The 15,498-nt window shown below is 47.8% G+C and overlaps 1 protein-coding gene across 2 annotated transcripts in view; it reads left to right on the top strand.

Moving 5' to 3' along the window:
* The first annotated feature begins 2,842 nt into the window (after nt 1–2,842).
* CBFA2T2 (CBFA2/RUNX1 partner transcriptional co-repressor 2) overlaps nt 2,843–15,498 on the top strand; it is a 62,140-nt gene continuing 49,484 nt past the window's right edge. For both annotated transcript variants that reach the window (XM_042800891.1, XM_042800890.1), the window contains exon 1: nt 2,843–2,924. In XM_042800891.1, the coding sequence (XP_042656825.1) occupies nt 2,897–2,924 (28 nt within the window). In that variant the 5' untranslated portion in view covers nt 2,843–2,896. The remainder of the gene's footprint in view (nt 2,925–15,498) is intronic.

The raw sequence follows: 15,498 nt of genomic DNA, 5'->3' as shown, positions 1-15,498 counted from the left end.
GTACCAACAGAGAAAAATTGCAACTGGCCCCTTTGATTGATGGCTGTTGATATTTCCCAACCTCTACCCCAGCTCCAGAGGGCACGAGACAAGCTCAGCTCACTGTATGGCTTAAAACCTTTACCCTGAGCAACAGCAAAGCTGTTGAACAGAAAGGAAGATGAAAATACATTAGCTCCTCCTTTGAAGCTTTCCTCAGCATATTTCAGTGCTCTGCTTTATAGTCCCAGCTCTTCTCGCCTCTTCCGTATTCCGAGCAGTGACATGTCACACGAGGGCATGTCCTCCCAAGGTCATGGTGCCCTGGAGGGATGGGACACGGAGCAGGGCAGCAACGGCCCCACGCCACCAGCACAGCAGTTGCCACCTCCTCCTCTACGCTCAGGCACACGGAGGGCTCCAGAGTGGGTGAGCCTTGGGAAGATGCCAGGCTGCAGCTGGGGAGCACAGCCAGGTGGCTTGGGGAGCTGCGTCCATCACGCTGGTGAAGCCTCTGATGGAGCCCAGGCTGCTGCTCTCCTAAGCTTTTTCGAGACCAACTAAATTAAAACAAAGCCCTTATCAGCATCCCACACAACAGCCCTTTCAGCTTCACCAGTGTAAATTTGGCCACAGCGAGGCTGTAGATGACACTGAAATGAAGTGGTGGTAAACACAGGCCAGAGCCAAGCTGCAGCCAGAGCGGCAGGAGATAAGAGCCATGCGGGGGATGTAGGCTCAGGCCGACAGGCTGGTCCAGGGAAGCGCTGGTGCCTTGCGAGGGGAGGAGGCAAAGCCACAAAGTTAAAACAAGGATGATTGAATTAGATAGATACTCCTGTCGTTTTAGTGCAAATTTGGATCTGCTCCATCATGGGATGTCCGGGCCCAAGAGGTGCTTGTTGCTGGCCAGCAACCTCAAAATGAGCCTGTAGCTCCCTGAGCATCTTGACCTAACTGCTGCCAAGCTCACCCATAGCTGGGCTTTCAACAGGCTACTGGCCAGCAACCACCAGCTCAGAACTGGGGGAGTTCAAACCCAGTTTGTTGAGAGCATGGTCCTGCTGGGAAACAGCAGCACTGACCTGTGTGCCCTCTGCTCACCACCTGATGACTGATGCCCAGCCCGTTCCCAGCTAACAATCCCAGAGGAGAGAAGATCCCCAAACCAAAACCCCAGAAGAGAGAGAGAGAGGTTCCCAGCCAACCCTCATCTTTATATACTGAGCATGACGTTGGATGATATGGAATATTCCACTGGCCAGCTTGGGTCCATTGCTCTGGCCGTGCTTCCCCCTTACTTCTTGTGCACCTGTGCATGGGTAGGACATATGAAGTTGAAAAGTCCTTGATTTCTTAGCAACAACTGAAAACATCAGTATATTTTCAACATTCTTCTCATACCAAATCCCGTACTGAATCCAAAACACAGTGCCATTCTAGCTACTAAGAAGAAAAATTAACTCCATCCCAGCCAAAACCAGGACACAAGGACAGGAGACTGGGTCCTGGCCCTGCTACCAGGACCACAGATATATATTTTATTACTGGGAACAGAAACTCCAGCTATAACCCAATTTGCAGACACATGATCTTCCTCCTACAGCTACTTTCAAGTCTTTCAGGAAGTCCCTGACCCAGCTGGCCTACTTGAAGTTTCCCTAGCTAACATCTATCATGCCAAATCCCTCCAGGAGGGAGCAAAGTTGTGCTTAGTTTTCAGATGCTAGTTGGACTTCAGCACGAGGCTGCAGCCTCAACAAGCCACAGGCAGGACTCTGAGGCTCTCGGTGAAGCTCTCATGATCACAAACTCTGGCATTTCTGGGCTTTGAGGTACCTGCCAACGGTAAATGGCACACAAGCTTTGGACTTTGACAGAGTCAAAACATATCTCAGCTCTGACATGGATATTTGACTTAATTTCTGTTTTGTTTTTTTTTTTTTTTTTTTTTTTTTTCCATGTAAATCTAAATGTGTTTTCCTGTGGCCAGACTCCCTGGGGAATTTGTGGAAAGGCAGCAGCCCATGGGAGATCTCCTGACACACAAAGCTCCCCCTTTCCACAGGAGGACCATGGAGTTCGCTGGTCCTTGGGAAGAGCCTCATTCTTCCTTATTGCAGCCTTTCAATACATAAAGGCTTATAAGAAAGATGGAGAGACTTTTTACCAAGGCTTGTAGCAAGAAAAAATGGGGCAGTGGTTTTAAACAGAAAGGTCAGTTTAGGTTGGATATAAGGAAGGAAGTTTTTATGATGAAGGTAGTGAGACACCAGTTGCACAGAGAAGTTGTGGATGCCCGGTCACTGGGGTGTGAGGGTTGGATGAGCCTTTGAGCAGCCTCATCTAGTGCAAGATGTCCCTGGAGTTTGACTAGACGATCTCCAGAGGTCCCTTCCAACCCAAACCACTCCACGATTCTTCATCATACTTGTCCTGCAACCCTTGGAACCATCACCTCCAGGACCTGGTGTCCCTCTGGGACAACCCGGCCACCTAATTGAAACCACCCCCTCGGGGCACGGGGCTGCGGTTGGGCTGTGGGAAGTGCCAGGAGGCAGCTCAGGCACTTGGGTTACAATACCTGAGCCCGCAGCCCGGCACCTGGGCCTCAGGTACTGTAACACCGCTGGGTTGGCGGGGAGGCTTCAGCGCAGAGGGGGGAAGAAGGCGAGATTGTTTGGGGGAGGCCATAATGCACAGTTAGGCTAAAATTCATAATCGAATTCATCTGTAAAGCGGCGCCTTCGCCCAAACGGGGTCCAACTGCTGCGCTACCCGGCAGCAGCTCGGGCCTCCCGCGGCCTTGCCGGGGCGGGCCGGGTAGGCCGCGCCCCCGGTATCGTCACGGCGAAGGGCCGGGCCGGGCCGGCGGGGCCGCGGCGGGGAGCGGGAGGAGGCGCCGAGGAGCCGGGCGATGGTGGGGATCCCGGGCGGCTGCCAGTGTAAGAGCCGCGGCGCGGGGAGCGGGGGAGGCGCCGAGCCGCTCGGCGCCGGTCGGACGGGGGCGAAGGGCCTACCGGGGCCGCGGGCGGGCGGCGGCGGGGCCGCCTCGGCCTGGCCGGGCCGCGGGCGGCGGGGGGCAGCGCCGGTGCCGGCCCCGCCGCCGGGCTCGGCCCCCCCGGGGCTGCCCTGCCCGGCCGGGGGGTGCCGGGAGGAGGGCTGCGCCCCGCTCGGCTGTTACAGCCGCACGCGTTGATACGGAAAAATGTGTGATCGGCGTCTCCGGTCAGCGTGTGTTTCTCAAAATGCGCTTGGTTGCCCTCAGAGTGCCGGACAGCCGGGCCGGGAGCGGCCTGGGGGCCCCCGCCTGCAGAACCAGCCGGGGGGTTCGGCAGTGCCAAACCCGTACCGAGCGCTGCGGCGGGCAGCGACCGCGGCATGTGTGCGTACGTGAAGCCTGCCTGTGGCAGCATCCTCTGCTGCTTGGGCTTGGGAAGGCGAATAACTGGAGATCTGTTTTCATTAATTTCTCAAAACAGGAGGTTCATTTCCAGAAGAGTTGCACTCTCTCTGACAGCAATGAGGTCGGCAGGAGAGCAGGGAAGCCCGTTGCTGCTGCCAAGGAGCAGGGTAGATGGTTAGCCAGTGCCTCTCACTGTTCTAACCTCCTGATCATTTTTCTCATCTGTGCTTGTGTGCACAGCATTTGTTTGTCCAGGAATGGATCCTGAGCCATCCCAGGCTGAGGAGCGAGGTGCCGGACAAAGCGACCATGTCTGTGGGTAACGGATTTCTAGGCTGACAGCCTGGATGGGCCACTTACTCACAGGCTGGATCATGGCCTTGAGGCAACTGCATTGATAAGTCATAGTTCAGTGAAGGGAGAAAAGCTGTTAAAAGCAGATCCCAAAGCTTGGAGGAAATTTTAAAATGAAATGTGTGCTCATAGGGAAGCGATGTAAAGATAGATGCTGATGCTAATGTGGAAACTGTGCTGAAAGCTACGTTCCCGATGTGGAGAAGCAATTACCAAGTGACAGAAATTGCAGAGGGTGGGTGAATACTTTATCATGCTGCTTAGTGCAAAATGTGTGGAGATGATCGGAGTGAGGTTGTTATCCCTTCAGGCAGTTACAAATATTAGTCTGTTAAAGCATGCAGACTTGAAGAATCTGGTGGCCCAGGCAGTAGTAGGAGGAGGGCACAGCGGTGAGCAAGCTGTGTTAACATCCCTGTGGGTTTGCAAAACGCTGGTACCTGGTTGACAGGCTCCTAACCTTGCTGCTAGGGAGGGCTCTTCATTTTGTCTGCCTTGAAGAAAAGGCCCCACAGAAGGAGCTCAGGTGAAATCATCTGCTTTAACCTTGCTGCCCAAAAGTCAGCCCTCTGTGCCTGATCTCCTTTCTCCAAGCTCCCTTTGCAGTCACAGTGGAGAAGCAGGCGCTTCCGAGCCTATTCATCTCACCAGTCTTGGACACCTCTCTCTGGATGAGAGAAATTATGCACTGGAGGTGCCTGGGCTTTTTTATTGACTGCAAGGGGAGTCCAGACTTTGGCAAGAAGGAGTTAGATGAAACAAATCCCACCCAGTGTGTCTGATCATGATACAGCTTGATGGTGTATGCAGAGACTGGTCAGATTCCCCATTTCTCTTAAACTAAGCATTGGGAGGAGAGACAGGCCTTTGAAATCCTGCTTAAAAATAAGAGAAGCTAAGGGAGACAGCAATCTTGTGTCTAAAGCCACAGCTTCAGGGTGGGTACATGAAACCAGTTCCTCTCTCAGCTGTGAGACACTTACTGCAACCTTGGGCACGTTGTTTGAATGTTTTTCTGGATCGTGGCAGGACCATATAAATGTATATGGAGCTTCTCAGTTTTGCAATATTAAACCATGAGGTTAGGGATTTTTATCTGAGTCCTGTTTGACAGAACCAAGTTAGGAAGCGATTGCACTGACCTCACGCCAGCAGGTACAGCAAGGCTGTAACCCCTGGCAAGAGAGGGTGGCAGGCACCTGGGCTGCTTCGGATGACTCGGTGGCAGCTAAAGCATCATACACACCTTTAATATGCCTGTGGCTCAGCATCCATTGATGAAATGCTAATGATAATCCTGGTAAGCCATACAGGTGTTTTATAAGGAGAAGCACATAAATACGTGTTTCAGCCTGCGACAGCGTTCTAAATAGAACAAGTAACGATGTCCTGTTACTGCCAGTTATTAAGGAGAGTGAAGACTGGCACAAGACATCACTTAGTTCTTGGGCCTAGTATCTGCCCAAGAACACTGTTGGATTTTATCTTTGGTCTCAAGAAAGTGAATAATCAGCTATAGACTCCTAATTTTTATAAGCACAAATTATATCCATTGCCTTGGTTATCAGCCCAGTGATTTCTGCTGAATTATAAATAGAGTTACTGGCAACGTCAGGAGGTTGCTTGATTTCTTTGAGTATGTATTACAGAGAAGTGGTTCAGTGCTCAGTATGAAACAATGATCCATAAAGAAGAAATGTGAGACTGCTTTGAAACTTTGGGATGTTCCATATTAGTTTAAGGCACATACTGACTCTCATGAACATGTTTTTCTTGTTTATTTCCAACGAACAGAAATTTAATGGACTTAGTCTTGTTTCTCATAAGCTGTAAAATAAGCTTAAGGTGTTACTCTTCCTTTGCACTAGTGTTTGGGAGAGTGAAATAAACTGACTTTTAAAAGCAGTTAGAGAAAAGAAAAAGAGTTTTTGCAGTTTCTTTGAGGATAGAAAAGAGCCTGTACTTCAGGTAGAGCTCATGTAGTTGACTCTCTTAAAAGCAGGACTGGAGTGGAATAGGGAGCTGAGTACAGTTTCCATTGGCCTGAGCTGCCAAGTCTTTGCAGCTACCTGGAGATGTTGCCATAAACTGCTGGAGAGGGGAGGAGGACTGCTCCAATTTCCCTTTTGCTGGCAAGAATCAGAGGTAAACTCTTTGATTTTAGAAGGAGGAGGTGGCTGTAAAACTCACAAAGGTCTCTCCCCCTCTGTTGTAGAAGCTCCCAGAGGCAGTGCTTCCACCCAGACAGGCTGTTTACCTGGAATTCTTCCAGACTGAAAACCACCTTCCTGAAGGCACTTGTCCAGCCAAAGTCTGGAGCAAAAAACTTTTCGTGTGTCCCTGTCACCTTTCCATCCCTCCCTGCCACATCCTACATGTGCACACCCACGTTTGATTCAGCTATGAAGGTGTCATGGACATTATTTTGGCTGTATTTGTGCAGTCTAGGTTGATCAACGCTGACCTTAAAGGTCAGATAAAACATTCTGTACTCCACTTCATGTTCTTCTAGAGAGAACTTCTACAGGTAGTAACTTATCTGGCAATTGGACTTTGAGGTCAAAATCTGCACATATGTTTTCCACAAAGATGTGCTTTGCAGCCTTGGAATAATTTAAAGGATCAGACTATTCAGGCAGGGATTTTCTCCAGTGTAGATTTATGTTGGTATTTAAGATAATAGTTGATAATATCCCTCAACCTTGAGTTGTAAGGATATTTTCAGAAGATAAATGGCATGCTGTTGTCTTGACTTTGGGTCCATAGGTGACCCAAATTTGAAATATTACAGAGTATTACAGGTATGATTTTGAATGGAAAGTGTAGCATTAGCGAATTTTTCCTGTGGATGTCTTAAAATAATAAGATGAATACTTAGTGAAATCTTGCAAAATTACTGCTGTTTTTTTCTGAGTGGACTCAACAGACACCAGTTTGTTAACATCAATACCAGCTTCTCCCTGAACTAAATACATCAGTATTTTTTTAATCCTCGTGATCTCTTGGGAGTTGGTCTGTCACTTCTTAATAGTGCACCTACTTGCTGTAGCAGCAAGTTCCTCCAAATATGTCATCTGGGATGCTCCCAGCTGGCTTTTGTATGCATTTTATCATGCCATTTCTGACAGGAAGCAACAGGAGAGGAAGGAGGTATAACATCCAAAAGGAAGTAAAACAGGGAGTCTGTATGTGGTTGGTGTATGTGGGAGTAGGCTGGTCTGGCCAAGGACTGGTGAGGGATGGCTGGTTCGAGCAGTCACTGGCACTGGTGGTACTGGGCTGGTGGCAGACAGTGGCTCAGCAGCACTGGGAAGCTCATCCAGGGACCTTCCCTGATGCCCTCCTGGCCAGCAAAGACTCTTCAGATGCCTTATCAGGAGCAGTGAGCACACAAATGCTTAGCCTAATAACTCATTACATCCTGGCTATCTTTTATGTCTGTTAGCCAACAAATATTTGCTTTATACTTCAAAGTTGTAGTGCGTCCTGCCTGCAGAGCCTCTTTGCATCTGGCTGGAGGTGCCTCAACAAATGGAGATGGAAGAGGGGCTGTAGTGTGGGGTACATCTGTACAGTCACACCTGGTCCTGGGCAGGCAGACAGTCACGGTTGTCTGCTTAGAGCACGGTCTTTTCTTACATGAGGATTTTGGGATGCAATATTTTGTGGCTGTGTTCTTGGGAGCAAACATTTCCGTGGGTCTTGGTTAAGCAGAAATGTAATTTAACACTTTTTAAAAGGATGGGGATATCTCAGCTTGTGGCATTTCCAGGTGCAGATGAGATTAATTTGCTTATCTGAGGTGATGGCAGGTAATTGCATGTGCAGGGGAGGTACTGTAGTCAGGATGTTAAAACACAAAGAAGTTAAATGGCTCCCATGTTCCTCCCCCACTGTGCAAGCTCTTTAGCATTAAAACACCCCGTCTAGCAGATCTGCAGGCAGGAGTCTTCCCTCCTCCTCCTCGCTGATTAGGTTTGGTGGGGGCCAAGAAGCCGCTGATGAATTGTGACTGTAAAGTGCTGAACTTTGAGGGTGGATGAAAAAAACCTTCGAAATGTTTGCCGCCCTGGCAATGCGTACGCGGGTCGGTAATGGGGTTTATCTTCTGACATCATTAGGATCTCTGACATTTCTAGCTTAGAAACAATAACTTGCCTTATCCGTCGTCATGTTTTTCTAATTAAAGACAAAGCTTGGTAAATATTTTTTAAATGATTGAATTTCCCAAGTATGGAAAACACATGTTGGGAGTCAGGCTGGCTGCATCCAATGCGTATTTTCCCATAGCGTCCCTTGGAGCACGCGAGTGCAAATACAGATTTAGAGCTATGGGTGACAGGTTTATCTGGGATGATTGGCAAGGATTTATAAACCAGAGGGGATTTACTTCACTCTCCCTCCCTCTTCTTCCCCATTCTCTCCCCCCTTCCCCGACCCCCGTCTCAGAAATAGGAAATTGGGATCACATTAAACCCTAATTGGTTTGGCTCCAGCGCTAGTTCAGTGGCTGCCAAATAGTTAATTTATTGCGTGAGAGTTTGGCCATGTGTTGAGAGGCAAATTTGCTTGAAGCAAGGGATCTTTGTAAACTGTACATCCATTCATGTGCCAGGTCCTGTTTACAGCGGCACCGGAGCGGGGTGCAGGAGGTGCTTTCCATGCCCATCCCAGCAGGACGGCGAGGGGGGGACCCTGCTGCGGGGCTGCTGTTCTGCCTGCCTTGCTCCCCAGCTGAAATGCTTTCAGGAATAGTTGCTTAAAAGAGCTTAAAGTGGTTTTAGCTGGACTTGGCGATCAACGTTTGGAAACTGCCAACTAGATAAGACGTGGGAGGCTCTCAAGAGAATAAATGCATCTGTTTGGGAGATAACAGCAGGCCTGGGCTGTCACCACGGAGCGGGGCCAGGTGGGGAGTCCCTGGGGGTGGCAAGATGTCTTTTCCTGGATGATGTGAGGAGGGGCAAACGGGAAGCAGGAATATCTGGCTGGCTTCCCGTGGCCCTGCAGAAGTCCTCCTTGTTCCTGCCCTTCTCCAGGAGGTCGGTGTCTGTTGGACATCCCAGATTTGTCATTGCTTGCTGTTGGATCCCAGGCATCTAGTTGCGTTTGGCTCCCGTGAAGGTTTCTGGAGGTTGGGCTCCAGCAGAAGGGCTTGCACAGGTTTGAAGGCCAAGCAGCCCTCACTTAGGCCATCATTGTGCTCACTGGCACTTGAAAGGGAGTTATTTGGATTAAAGAGGATGCTGCAGCCTGAGTTAGACTCTTACTGCTAGTGTGGCTCCAGTTTTGCAGTATGATTTGAAAGAGGCTGTGTAACGAATAAATCCTCGGCTGTGGCATTTTCTTTCACTTCTCGCTGAGTTAAATAACAAACTTTGTGTTAGGGAGCTGCTTCCAGCTCCAAGGCAGCAGAATTATTACCGCCGTGCTCAGCAGCGCCCTTTCTGTGTCAGCTGCTGTTTCCATTGTGAACTTGATACCTGAAGGCTCAATATTGTGACCCTTTAATTTTCAGCTGCTAAACCGTACCATGCGAGTTGGCTAAAAGGGAAGTGCTCAGAGGGGAATTTGACATAGTTATGCTGTGGGAGCAGTGTGTTTCTTTGGGTATTTCTTAAGTGCTGAATGTTTAGGAGGAATTGATAGGTAGTAGCAATGCACTCTTAGCAATACTTTTCTTTCTGTAGCTCTTGCTTCCTGGGTTGTAATAAAATCCATTAAGTTCTATTTATGATCTAAGGCCCAATATAGTAATAGTTTTATTTGGGTAATTGTGGCTGTTCTACTAATAATCAGAATACTGAACACTTCCAGGTGTACTGCACAACCCAGGCTGTGTACTTAGGCCAGTACAGGGTTAGCAAGTTTTTCTGAGGAAATAGGTTCAGAAAGAAAAAAAAAAAAAGCCTGGATCAAGCCGAGCATCTTCGTAGGAAGGCAGCTCCTACCCGTGGCTGCCGTGCTGCGGCCATGCTGCCCTGGATTTCTCAGCCGTAGCATGGAGGTACTAGCAGGGTTAGGCAGGCAAAATGGAGACAGATTGAACAGGTATTGGAAGCAGACAGCAATGGTTTGTTTTGGAGAGCATCTTTTCATCCCGAGGTCTGAAGGCAGGTTAAACATTCATCAGGGAGCCACTCCCCACTTGTGCATCTCCTGGTTAGTTTGAAATGCTGCCATTTCTGGGATGAGCTCCTGTAATTACTTGAAAGTACATCGTACTTCCACCACTTTTGGCAGGGAAGAAGGAGGAATGCTGTGCTCCACCGCCAGACGAAATAGAAATCAACAATTGAGATTTTTCTCAACGAGCAGATCTATCTTCTCTGCCATTAAATCCAAGTTGGATGGAAGCCTTGTGCCCATTTTGCTATCGCAATGCGAGCGTGGTGTTCTGCAGCATGCAGCCCATGTTCATGCGAAGATTTAAAGCAGGAAATTCTAGCCAGAAATTCTTTCTAGCTCTTTGCTTTCCTTCTGCTGTTTGCTTCCCTCTTCACACTACAGATGCTAATGGATCACCTTCCCGTGGTGAGTAACGATACAAGCCGTACTTTATGTTGTGCTGAGAAACTCTGTCATCTTCAGGGATGTTCTTTCAGAGATGCATTCCCACTCCTAAACCATCACAGATCAGGCAGTACTGACAAACCTTCAAGCCTAGTTTGAGATTACTTGTGTCAGCCTAAACACCTACCTCCTGTTTGAGCCTGGGCACGTACTTGAGGCTGTAACAGGCTTGAGCCACGGTTGGGTGCATGTACAAGCAGAGGCATCCAGGTTTCTGTGCATTCTCTGCTTTCTTCTTCCTCCCTCTTCATAGATGGAAGTTGTATTAAACTTGATGTCCTCATTTTGGAGCCATCCACTTCCCAGGACCAAACTTTTTTGCCAGGAGGTCTGCTTAGATGGAGAGAAAAGGCAGCAATCTGGAGGATGGTTTCCAGAAAAAAAAAAAAAAAAAAAAACAGCAGATTTGTGGCAACCAGGAAGTAAACTAGTTTAGCAGATCTGGGAAAGCATCCCAGGGATCTTCATGGAGATGAAACCATTCAGGGCTGTGGGGTTGAGAAGCACAGAAGCAGAAACAGATCCTTAACCTGGTCTCTGCTGTCATCTGTGCATCCATTTTTCCAGCCAAGCTATGAAGCCTCAGCTATAAAGGTGTACAAAGAAAGGAGGGATGAGAATTTAGACACAGGCAGTGGCTTGTTCATAGAGCTTGTAAATCTGACCATGGGGTAAGAGGGACCACAAGTCAGCATCATTCAAAATTTAATTTTTGGTGGATCATCTGCATCCATTTACTACTGTTCATTTACTCTGCTGCAAAATCTCTGGCTACAGATTACAGCTCTTAGTCCACACAAGTCTCTACATTTCAAAATATACTGGTCGGTGCCTTTTTACCCCCCAGGGAATGATTTTTCTGAGAAAGTGTGGTCTGCTCTCTGTATCTAGGCATGCGGAGCACCTAGAATTTAATTTGATGGAATCTCCTTAGGAAGAATCTTGGACAGCAGCAGATACCCCTCTTTTGGAAAGCCTATGGATGAAGCTCTTGCAAAGAGAGCAACAGAGGCAACTTGCGCCCACTTTGATTTTAGTATTGCCATCCCTGCCGCCCATATCTAAGAGCACCCACTTAGCTTTGCATGGTTTTGCACGGCGGTACTCCAGAAATGTTCACAGGCACTTGTCCATCCTTTTTTTTCCTGGAATATACTTGTCTGATTGAACAAATATTTTTCTTTTTTTTCCCTGTGTAGTACTGATTTTAGGAAGAGCAAAAATAAAACCTCTTTTTGCATGTGAATGGGTAAACAACAGAGCACACAGACTGTTGAGCAGGTAGTTTTTAGATGTTTCTTGATTTGCCTGCTATCAGTTTTATTGAAATGTTAAGTCTTCAGTCACTGCAGCTACCATGGGTTTCATCAGGGTTTATTTCTCATTTAATAATTACAGCAGTTTCCCTTGAGCCCCATACCTCTAATTAAGAAGGCTAAGTTTGATAGAAAGTTAATAGCATGAAATTTGTTATATTTTTATGGTAAAATATGCTCACACAAATAACATTTGTAGATTCAGGCATGACTCCTGAACATGGTTTACCACATCTCCTTTTTTCCTTGACCTGCTGTCACTCCTGATGACTTTTCTAATGGTCAGAGACCAGGATCTGGTCTGTGCAGAAATTCTTGCCTTCAGTCTCACAGACAACTTGTACAGTAGTTCGGTTGGCATCGATTCTCTGCTTTCCCTTTTGCTTGTGTCGATAAGGATCGCCTCAGTTCCCACCAGCACTGCACTTGTACTGTCCTGCTGGTGCTCTCGGTGTGTACAGGAAGCCCTGGAGAACCTGGCAGCACCACACGGAGCTGGTCCTGCTTCAGGTTGACTCTGGGCAGATGTGACCCAGCCACCATCCAGGCTCAGAAAGCCCCATTTGGTGAAAGCCCGATGCTATTTCAGGAATATTTCCTATGCTCAGTGATCTGTGAGTGAGCTCTGTTAGGAAGAGCTGCCGGAGGGGCACGTCCCCGTGCTGTGGCACTGGGCTGCAGTGGTGCCTAGGTGCTTCCCCAAACACACCAACACCCTACTTTGCTCTGCACAAAGCCTCCCTTGGCAGAATTTTGCAGCAACTTGCTTTTTCCACTCCCCTTGGGCAGGATTTCTACAGCTGTTGCTGCCAGTCTGAAGGCCAGGGCAATGCCAGTTCTCCAGATAGCCTCAAAGAAAAGCAGAAAAACCCAGGTGGGATGAGAAGTGGTGGCATGCGTGGGCTTGTTCAGGTGACCACATGCAGTAGCCTTCTCTCTTCTGACTTTGCTTCTCCAGCATGGGGTGAGTGTGTAGGTTAGCAGGAACAAGTGAGGTGAGGATGGGCCAATGGACAGATCTGCCTGCGCACACGCAGCACACCAGGAACTTAATCTGTCACCAACAGCACTGTCCAAATGGCTGTGCTTCTCCGAGTGGAGATGCACCTCATTCACACCTGTTTTATAACACAGAAGCAAAATATTCAGGGCATCCAAATAGTTTATATCCCGACAAACAAATTCTGGCAGTGGGAGCGTGAGTTTCCATCTCATTAAGCTGTTGGCAAAGCTCTGGTAATTCCAGTCACTGATACAGCACAGGAATTATCCCTTGACACGACTGGTTGTGTCAGGTCAGAGCATCGCTGTTTTTTCTCAGCAGTTGCATGTTTATACTTAAGGGTAAAAGAAAGTGTTGAAATGTCAATTCATTGGGTTCTACACTGGTGCTGGAGCAAGGTCTCGTGAGGTCAGAAAACAAGTGTCTGAGGATTTCTATACAATGAACATAAAGTGGATTTCAACACCTAAGTTGTAATGAGGAATTTTTTTCAAATTAATTTTTTTTTAATGGAAAACCTAGCACTGGTTCTCAGTTTTGCAGAGTCTTGAAGGTTCAGCCTGGAGGTCGCCAGCTCAACTGCAGCCCACATTGGCTTTGACAAAGTTCCTGCTGTCTCACAGCTGGCTGTTGGTCTGTATGAAATCAGCTGGCAGTTTTGGTCCGCTTTCTTGGGGACAGGTCAGCTCTACCACGGCTGGTCCCATTTTTGGCATTCAGGAGGTGTGCCAGGAGTTGGAGAGATGCAGTTGGAGGAGCTGGAGATTGTGGTGTCTTCTGGCTCTTCCAGCAGGCAGAGGATGAGGCATTTTGTTGAAGGGGTGGCACGCAGATGTCAATAGGCATGGGAAATTTGCCTCCAGTGCTGTTACAGATTTTACGGTGTCTTGCAAACAAGAAAGAGCGGTCTGCTCTCTCAGCCTCGTGTTACGTTACACAGCTTGAGACAGGCGCATACAAAATTCATTTTAGAGGTCCGTTGTCCAGTCCCAGAAACTAAGGAATGTTTTAGTTGGGCTTTTATAAAATTTATATGGTTTATCAAAGGTCCTATTGTTTCCTCATTAAAGCAGGATTGTCCCTCTGGGATTAGCTGTTCTGCATGGGTCAAGAGGACAGCTACACTCCATTTTCATAGTAAACTTCTCCTGCCGGCAGAGATGTACTGTGAAACGGCTGAGGCAAGTGGGAGGCTGCGTACTCAGGAGACACAAGGATGCAGGTGCTTGGAAACAGGGCCCGGGAGGAGCTCTTACCAACATCGGTTTGATTGGACTTGACTCTTGAACACATGGAAGAATTTTAGTGGGCTGCACCTCCAGCACTTCTTATCGTTCAGACATCCCATCTCTGAGACTCCTGGCGATGAACAGCCTCTGTCATTGGTGTGAACCTTAGGGGGTGAATTTGCAGCTTTTCCATCTGCTGAAACAAGTAGGCAGGAAGACCTTTTAATTTGCACAAAGATCTTCTATAGTCAAGGAAAGTTGACCCTGCAGGCTTTCTTGAACTAATTCCTGTCAGTTTGGCTTTGCGAGATCTAATTTTTGCCCTCAAATTGTCTCCTTTCTTCCAAAAGTTTATTAAATTTCAGGGATGTTTTTTCCCCATATGACTATGATTCTGAGATATGTTTGAGTCATCTAAAAATCACTGCTAAGTAACAGATAGCTTCTTTTACTGATGCTGTAGTGACCAGAAGTTTGAAGCCTATTGGGAAGTGATTTTGTTTTTTGTTTTTTGTTTTTTTTTTTAAAGGAACTGTCTCTGCAACGTATAGTTGCATATGCTTGTGTTCCTAATATAAATATTGTCATCACTGAACAAGGACTTGCAGGGAAATGGTGAAAAGAAATGCTGAAGCAGCACTGCTAATCAGGTAGATGTATTACACTGCTGTTTAGCTGTAAAAAGTCTCCAAGAAGAATGAACTCTTGGACTAGAAGCCTCCTCAGACTGCAATATTAACTTGAAGAGATGCGTTATTTGAAATGGCTGCTGTAAAAATCCCTCAGAAAACTGTTTTAGTGCTTCTCTTGCTCTGCTCATGATGTTCCCTATAAGATACGCTATTTTTCTAGACGTACAGAGAAGTAAAATTCAGAGTACTCATGCTATAGCTTGGAGCATCAGGTCACATGTGAGCAACTAACAGCACGCATGCTCTGCCTTCCTCCCCATCTCTGGTGCTGAGTCCCACCAGCAGCCCTGGTTGGGCTGGTGCAACCCAAGCCTCTTGTGCAAGGGGTGCAACTAGTTGTAAGTGTACAGTCAGTGGGGCAGCCACTGGTGGTCTACAGCTCTGAGCAGGGCCCGTGGTGTATCTGTCACTCATCTCTTCCACACCTTCAGGGGTTTTTTTGGTGGCCAGTCAGTGGAAATCTGACTGTGGTCCTTAACTGTACAATATATGAGCCATGCTGAACTCAAAACTCAGCGTGCAGCATTTCGAGTTACTTGGGCTCAAAGCAGCTAGGTTATTAGCCACAAACACAGCATTTATAATCCAAATACTGATACAGCCTTAAGTAGGGCAGGAGCTGCTGTAACTGTGCTTTCCCCCCGCCCGCGGCAGCCCAGGTGTTTGCCTTTAACTGCAGCTGCTCCATCTGCAGAAGCAGGTGGAGGCGTTCAGGACTGTCAGCAAAACACAGCTGGGAGAAGTTAAGAGCAGCCCCACAACGTGCAATTTCACCTGGGCAGAGCACACCCTGAAGCAATCGCCTGCAATAACCATGGCTTCACCTCAGGGATGGCTCTGGGTAGGGTTAATGAAATGAAGAGAAAGTGAATGTATGCTTGAGCTGGTTCTTTTTTTTTTTTTTTTTCCCCTCTTTCTTTTTTCCTCAGTAGCAACACAGCCAAAT

This window comes from Tyto alba, unplaced genomic scaffold (genome assembly GCF_018691265.1).
Source record: "Tyto alba isolate M040663 unplaced genomic scaffold, T.alba_DEE_v4.0 Super-Scaffold_33, whole genome shotgun sequence".
NCBI classification, from domain to species: domain Eukaryota; kingdom Metazoa; phylum Chordata; class Aves; order Strigiformes; family Tytonidae; genus Tyto; species Tyto alba.
The sequence above is the reverse complement of the archived record's forward strand: the minus strand, read 5'-3'. Positions and strand labels throughout refer to the sequence as shown.